At 46.3% G+C, this 8,448-nt stretch overlaps 1 protein-coding gene and 1 long non-coding RNA gene across 2 annotated transcripts; both read right to left on the bottom strand.

The window, feature by feature from the left end:
• Window positions 1–3,565: 3,565 nt before the first annotated feature.
• On the bottom strand, window positions 3,566–4,882 carry LOC111023247 (uncharacterized). The gene is made up of 3 exons (XM_022300634.2): window positions 4,285–4,882; window positions 4,038–4,217; window positions 3,566–3,951 (listed from the first exon to the last, which is right to left on the bottom strand). The coding sequence occupies exons 1-3, from the start codon at window positions 4,880–4,882 to the stop codon at window positions 3,566–3,568; spliced, it is 1,164 nt and encodes a 387-aa protein (XP_022156326.2).
• A 2,185-nt stretch (window positions 4,883–7,067) lies between these two features.
• LOC148208220 (uncharacterized) lies at window positions 7,068–7,789 on the bottom strand. The gene is made up of 3 exons (XR_015789084.1): window positions 7,509–7,789; window positions 7,220–7,404; window positions 7,068–7,130 (listed from the first exon to the last, which is right to left on the bottom strand). It is a non-coding gene; the product is annotated as an uncharacterized LOC148208220 (long non-coding RNA).
• Window positions 7,790–8,448: the final 659 nt, after the last annotated feature.

Consider the following 8,448-nt stretch of genomic DNA (forward strand, 5'->3'; position numbering starts at 1 on the left):
TAAAAAGGAGTAACTAGGCAGCCTATGGTCCTCGCTTGTCATGTCTCCTCCGTCCCATCACCATGGTCACCTACGAGTCCTTCACCTGAAACAATCATTGTAGAGGGGGGGTGAGTATATAAAATATACTCCGTAAGTAGCCCTCACCAACACAAACACACGTCATGCTCAACTATATCAAGAAACACTCGTAATCATGCTTTTCAATACATTATGCATTTAAACATATACACACTTCGTAACATATTAGGGAGAACCACAACCCGGAAATATGTCAACAACCAAACTCCAGTCTCACTAATATTACCAGTACCTCTATGCTTATCTCAGTTATCATACCCTTCTACAGCTATTTCCTTCGAGTAGAGTCGGCCCCTAACCATTTATACCCAGAGCCCCGACCCTGCAACATCGGCCCTCGACCATTTATACCCGAGGCCCCGATGACTTCACCATCTATTGGCCCTTGACCATTTATACCCAAGGCCCCAATAGTTTTTCCTCCAAAGGACTCCTCGTATCGACCCTCGACCATTTATACCCGAGGCCCCGATCCTCCGTTAGTGACGTATCAGCCCTCGACCATTTATACCGGAGGCGCTGACACTCACTCCTTCACTCCACTAGTGGCGTATCAGCCCCCGACCATTTATACCCGAGGCCCTGACACCCACTCTTTCATTCCTTCAAAAAATTCCAATTTTCACCAGAGTCTTACTATATATCTTCTTTTACCACTAACCCTGCATCTTTCAACTCACAAGTACAGTTCAGCATGCTTGCACAACTTTATCAACTTTCTATTAACGAAATGACAACCCAATCGTGCTCAATATCTAACATCAGTATTTAACAAGTATTACTACGGATAATAGCTCACTAATCACGCCGAACAAAGCATACATATCCAGGCCACAAACATTACCACAGCAATACTCACAATTTAGTAAAGCAGAAAACTCACCACTTTTCATCGACAAATACCCAACACCATTCCAGATATATCGACTACCACAACCAAGATTATTTAGCACAATGACATCACAAATTTAGCATTAAATATCACAAAATCAGCACGTTAGAAACCATGGAGCATATATTAACACACGCACACGCCCCTTGTCTAGTTACCCACAACCTCGCCTCTAAGTTTTACGTCGACCTCACCCTAAGCACACCAAAACAGAAAATACAGCACGTCAATACGCTATTTAACCTTCGAAATTAACTTTAAAAGGGTTCGAATGACGCATTACCACCAAAACCGACTTCGTATATATGTGGGTCACCTAGATCTAAGTCGCCAAGGTGTGAGTCACCGCCAAACGTCCTAAATGCCGCTGTAACGTACCAATCCTGCCGTCGTTTCGCTGCTGTACCGCCGTCCGTCGTGCATCGCTGCAAGGAGGGGGCCGCGTCGCCGCTGTACTTGTCACGGAGCGCAGCCACTGGAGCGCCGGGAGTCGCCGGCCACCGCTGTGAACGCCGCCCAAGGAATCGCGCCTGGCCGCCGCTGTTGCTCGTGGAATCCGTGAGCAGAACCGCCGCGACAACGCACAACGCCGGAGGAGGGAGGCTGGGTCTCGCGCTGCCTTTCGGTGTTGCCGCGCCGCCGTTCGAAGTTGCCGGAAAAATGAGCGGCTGGGTTGGGAAGAAGGAGAAGAAGAAATCGGGGGGGGGGGGGGGGGGGCGGCTGGGTTGAAGAAAGAAGAAGAAAAAATAGGTTTTCTTTATTTTGTTTTTTTTATTATTTATTTATTTATTTTTATTCTTTCCTTTTGTTTTGTTTTAAAACCAATTTTCCCTCAATGAAAGCCCAACCATCCAAGACCAAAGAAGAAAGAGTCCATTCCCTTAAAACAAGACCCAACATACAAAGTTCGGTAAATATTAATTTAATTGGATTTTGAGAGCCCGATAAATATAGATAAATTTAATTAACAATCAATTTAATATTAAATGAAAAATCTCCTGATTCGAGACCAACTAACCTGAGGGACTCGGGGCGTTACAGACTTCCCTCCTTAAAAAACTTTCGTCCCGGAAAGTTGACTGTTCTAACAGTTCAGGGTACCTCGCCTTGATATCGTCCTCCCGCTCCCAAGTAGCTTCTTCCACTTGGTGGTTTCTCCATAAAACCTTAACCAAGCGAATCGTCCGGTTCCTCAACAACTTGGTTTCTCTTGCCAAAACTTTGACGGGTACCTCTCGTAGCACAAGGACTCATCCAGTTGCAATGGTTCTGGGTCCAAGACGTGCGAAGGGTCATGAATATACTTCCTCAGCATAGACACGTGAAACACATTGTGAACCGCTGCCAAGGATGGTGGCAAGGCCAACCTATATGCGACTTGGCCGATCCGTTCCAAAATTTCAAAAGGCCCAATGAACCTTGCGCTGAGCTTGCCCTTCTTCCCAAATCGTAAAATCCCCTTTACGGGTGCCACACGAAGAAACACCCGCTCACCTACCACAAACTCGAGCTCCCTACGCCTGACGTCCACATAACTCTTTTGACGGCTTTGTGCGACTTGCATCCTTCCCCTGATCTTTTGAATGGCGCTGTTAGTCGCCTGCACCAAATCCGGTCCGAAGAGAACTCTTTCTCCGACTTCGTCCCAATTAACCGGAGACCGACACTCCTTCCCATACAGTGCCTCGTACGGGGCCATCCCAATCGTGGCCTGGAAACTGTTATTATAAGCGAACTCTATTAGGTAGAGGTACTTGTCCCAACTACCACCAAAGTCTAACATGCAAGCTCTGAGCATGTCCTTCAAAACCTGGTTCACACACTCTGTCTAACCATCGGTTTTGGGGTGAAACGCCGTGCTAAAGTCCAACTTAGTGTTCAGGGACTTGTGTAGACTCTGCCAAAAAGTCGAGGTGAAACGCGAGTCTCGATCGGACACTATAGATACCGGTATACCATGTAGCCTGACAATTTCCTGTAAATACAGTTCCGCCCATTTTTCTACTGTATACGTGGCCTTGCCGAGAATAAAGTGAGCAAACTTGGTTAAACGATCTACAACTACCCAAATCGCAGTGAATCCCTTAACCGTCTTTGGTAGTTGACTGGGTGTTTATGCTGAACGCACGCGCTAAGCGTGGTAACAATTATATAGATGCAAGCGCACACCTGTCAGAGTAATATAAAATGGACGGAGTATCCAAGTATCGATCCTCAAGGACTTCTAAACAATTTCCAAACTCTAAAGTTTTAAAGAATAGTGAATGTTGGAATGAGTGATTCTTGTAAAATGGGAAGTGGTCACAAATAATGGTTTGGATTTGGGATTTGGACTTATAATAATAAAACCTAGCCCGAATTACTTCAAGTTAGCCATCAAAGACCCCGATCGTAGGTCTATCTTCGAGAACACCCTTGCTCCTTTTAGTTGGTCAAAGAGGTCATCGATGCGAGGAAGGGGGTACCTATTTTTTATTGTCACCTTGTTCAGATCCCGGTAGTCAACACAAAGTCGCATAGATCCATCCTTCTTTTTCACAAACAGCACGGGAGCACCCCAAGGAGACACGCTCGAGCGAGTGAAGCCTTTGTCTAAGAGCTCTTCCAGCGAGCCTTAAGCTCCTTAAGTTCCGCTGGAGCCATGCGGTACGGTGCCTTTGAAATAGGAGCAATCCCGGGTGGTAAGTCGATACAAAAATCCAGTTCACGAACAGGGGGTAGCCCCGGACGGTCATTGGGGAACACATCTGGGAACTCTCTGACCACGCGAACGGAGTCGGTACTAGGTGGAGTCTTACTAATGTCGACGACGTTGGCCAAATATCCCCAAGCTCCATTCTGCAACAGGCGTCTTGCCTTCAACGCTGATACTGTCCTTGGGACTCTACCCGTAACCCCTTTAAATGTAAAGTTCCGACCCGAAGGTAGTTGGAAGGAGACTTCTCTTCTCGAGCAATTAATGTTGGCTTGGTTGGTAGCTAGCCAATCCATGCCCAAAATAACGTCAAAATCTTGCATGTCCAGCTGGATCAGTCTTGCCCTTGATTATCAAAAGACAACTCACCTGCCCTCACCTTTTGACTAGCGATCAAAATCGACCCTGATGGTGTAAAGACCAACAACAAAAACCCTAACAGCTCTAATTCGAGGGTTGCCTGACGAACAAACGCAGAAGAGATGAAAGTGTGGCTCGACCCCGAATCAAACAACACATACGCAGGTACATCATGGACTAAAACAGTACCTGGATCACAATGCAAAGATAAGGACATACGCTCACACACAAAGCCAAAAAAAATGAGAAGAAATACTTGTGACCACTGTTTCGGCATCCGCCACTTCCTTGCGAGTAAGTGCGAAGACACGAGCCCTTTGGTTATTTCCCTGCGTCGAAACTGATGGTGGAATCCTCTGACCCAACCTCTGTGTATTTGCAGCCGACATGGGACATTCCCTTGCAAAATGCCCCTCTCTTCCGCACCTGGAACAACCCTTACTTCCCGTCCAGCACTGCCCCGTATGTCTTTTCTGGCAGGTGGGGCATAATGGCGGCATGCCCTGGTGTTGAGCCTGGCGCTGGGGTGCTCTCAATACCGGGTCGGCATAAGTCGAAGGAAACTTCCTTTTCACACCTGAAGATGATCCGACCTCTGGCAGGGGTGAGGCCTTGTTGAAAACATCCTTATCCATAACCAAGGCGCCCCTAACCGCTTCAGCATAGGTGGTGGGTCGCTGGAGGTCCACCGGGCCTCTGATTCCCTTGCGCAAGCCTTTAACAAACCTCTTGATCTTTAATGCCTCAGTGGGAATCAACTCTAGAGCGAAAGGGGAGAGTTCCGTGAACTTCCTTTCATACTGTGCCACCGATAAAGTTCCTTGGACTAGATGCAGGAATTCTGCCTTCTTCATGTCTTTCACAGTCTCCGGATAGTAGTAGTCGTACAACAAGTTCTTGAACCTCGCCCACCCCTGCGGCGTTATTGATCACTGCTTGCAAAGCCTCCACAAACAACACCAATTGGGGGTTCACCTGAGGAACTGCTGGGGGAACTGGAGGATATGCCCGCTCTCAAGCTGCTGCTGGAGAAAATGGAGAGACTACTCCTGCCTGATTCCCAGCAGGAGGGGGCGGTGGATCCGCTCCGTTCTCACCTCCGGGAGCGGGGTCGGCGTCAGCTCGCAATCCATACTACGACGGGGAGGCATTGTCTGGAAGAACGGCACAAAATTTCGATAAGACGTTAGCACGATACTCCACGCATAGACTAATAGGAAAAGTGGCAGTCGAAACTCCCCTAATAGTAAAACGTCCACCACAGTAAATCATGGAAAATGTATAAGCTCTCAAGGACAAGCATGAAGCGTACCTAGTGATGACGAGGAGGTCGACCGAGATCACTACTCCTACGTATGCTAGTTTCTAACTCAGTCTACAGGAACGTTTCGGCTCTGATACCAACTGTGACGCCCCAGGTTTTTATATAACATCCTAGGCAACACTAAATAATTCACCTGGCAAACCTTAGCTCTAAACACGAGATAAACAACTCCCTGGGAAATAATTTAAATGAAATAAAGCTTCGACTCTCATACGTTCTATCAGAAATATAAATGTCATAAACTGTCAGGACTTCGCCCTCCGTGGGCAATTTAAAAGCAACAACATCTCATATCCGCCTCAGTGGCAAAAATTCTTAAATAAATAAAACAAACGTACACCTAAACTCCAATGACAACAGTGACGCATTTACCAGCATCATCCATAACAAATAAAGTAGTTCTAAAGAATACAAAATTTCCTCATTGGTCCACACCTAGCAATAACATAAATCTCAATGCTACTCGTACCCAACGACCCTTCCCTCTATCCTCACTAACTAGGCTAGTGATCCCTCCTCGGTCAAGCCCTCTCCACGTCATCACCGCGGTCGACCCTGTTCACACCTGAAAACATATAAGGGTAAAAAGGGGGGTGAGTACGTAAGGTACTCTGTAAGTAGCACTTCCTAACTAGCACAAAAATCATGCTCACAGTCACGGCATATAGAATAAAACGATAGCAAAGCAATTAAATAGGCAGCGAGAGATAGCGAACAATAATTTGACATTTACATACAACAACCATGCGTCGGAACTACCAAGACTACAACCCATAATTCACTAGCCCTTGTCTCATAGTACTAAACCTTCCTCTACACCCTCCCTGTGCTACCCCCCGCTTAACTTCTCGAGGCATGACGGCTCTTGACATTTATTCCCAAGTTACCGCACCCCCTCCTTTTACAGTACTTGATGTTCGACCTTGCCATTTATTCCCAAGGCCTAGCACCAGTACTTCGCAAGCACCACTTTACTGTAATCCCTCAAGCCTAACTCCTCGAGTCGCATTGACCCTTGACATTTATCCCCAAGGCTTCAATACTCCACTACAGAAACTTGACGTTCGGCCTTGCCATTTATTCCCAAGGCCTGAACTGTGCACCGGTCCTTGCCGTTTATCCCCAAGGTATACTTCCCAGCGTATTGGTCCTTGACATTTATCCCCAAGACCCCAATACTCGTTTACAGAAATTTGACGTTCGGCCTTGTCATTTATTCCCAAGGCCACTGCTCAAGGCTTTGAACCTCCAAGCGATTTATATGCATTTTCAGGTCAGAACCCATAGTTAACGGACTATCAACCCGTCCCTTTACCCTTCACCCCTTACCACTTCACTAACCCTCCCATGACCACCTACAGGTAAATTTCCCATATTCTAAATCACTGCACCGTTTACAAGCATGCTTTTCCTCGTAATAAACAAAATACATCCACAACTCACAACCAGAACAATATAAACTAAATTATCAGTTTAACAACGCGAGCAATTCATTTACATCACATTTGCAAAACGTCATGAGCCAGTTACTTCTAACTACAACCATTCAGAACCTACTAGCCACCTACAACAATAAGAACAGGAAGCATGTTTCCTCAAAAGTGTTCAATAATAGAAAGACAGCAACAATCAAAACTAACAATCCCTACATGCTCAATTAAATTATTTTAACAAGAAAAACAGCATCAAAACCATTCCGTTAACGCTAAATAACGCACGCACTCGCCCCCTGGTGCTACTTACACAACCACGTCTTTAAGTTTGCGTCGATCTCACACCTAAGCACCAAAAACAGAAAAATACAGCAATTTAAATGTACTGTTCAGCCTTTGAAAACGACTCTACGAGGGTTCAAAGGGCTCATTACCGCAAAACGACTTCTTGTAGGTGTGGGTAAATTAGATCTAGCTTGCAAAGGTGTGGGTAGCGTAAATCGGGCTTCGAACGGATGAAGATAATCGCCGAACACCACCAAAACACTGCTGTCCACGTTTTTGCAGCAGCGAAAAGTGCCCAAAACGACCTCCAACGGCTTCGTTTTGATGTCCGTTACTACAAAACAACTTTGCTTAGGTGTGGGTATTCCAAATCGATTTCGTTTGGACGTGGGTAATCCAAATCTAACTTCGAACAAATGTGGGTCAAAGAAGAGTTACCGGGTTTCACGGATCTAAGCTATTCGAGGTTGTTAGGCTCGTTGGATCGGAGAAGGGACGCCGCGAAAACAGCCTCACGTGTATCGATGCCGCCTGCAGCTGCCCGAACGTCACGCGCCGCCGCTGCCCGTCGCACGCTGCCGCCGTCTGCCGCTGCCCAACGCCGCGCTGCTGCTGCCTGACGCCCGCGCCAGCTGCTGCCCGACGCCGCACTTGCTGCTGCCGACGCCCGCGCCTGCTGCTGTCCGACTGAGGGGGCCGTCGTCGGTGCTGCTTCGTCGGAGAAAGAAATCCGGATGGGGGCTGGCGGCTTCAAATGAAAGGGAAAGGTGGAAGAAGATGAGGAAGGAGAACAAGATGGGCTAGGATTGTTTTTTTTAATTCCCCTTTTTCTTTTGTTTTGCAACATATAACTCACTTGGGCTAGTTTCTTTTGTTTAAGGCCCACTTACCCAATCACTCCTTGTTAACAAAATCAACAATATAATTTCGTAGTTGGTCCAATGGCCCAGAGCAAGTGTCACTTAGCGGAATCCGTACTAAACCATAACTTAATAAATACTACACGCTACTAACTCACCACTAAATCTGTAACAATACACACAAGCCGAGAGGCCACACTTAAATTAAATAAAGATCACTGATGAATCAAATAAAATAAAAAATGAAATAAATAAGTAAATCAATAAACAAAATCTATTTTGTTATAAAATTTTCCGGAACTCGAGGCAAGCTAACCTGAGTAACGCGGGACGTTACAGGGTAGAAGAAGATGAAAGAAGGGTTAGGAGATGGGGCAAAAAATAAAAAGCTTACCAACAGCCATAAAAGGAGAACCACGCGCCTGAGTATATAAAGCTAAAACTCACGCTCACAAGCAGCCACGTGAGCAATTTATAATTTGCGCGCGTGATTGTTTGAATACTGGATTTCCCTCTCT

Source organism: Momordica charantia (assembly GCF_013281855.1).
Source record: "Momordica charantia cultivar OHB3-1 chromosome 11 unlocalized genomic scaffold, Mcharantia_2.0 BLBB01000011.1, whole genome shotgun sequence".
Classification (NCBI taxonomy): Eukaryota; Viridiplantae; Streptophyta; class Magnoliopsida; order Cucurbitales; family Cucurbitaceae; genus Momordica; species Momordica charantia.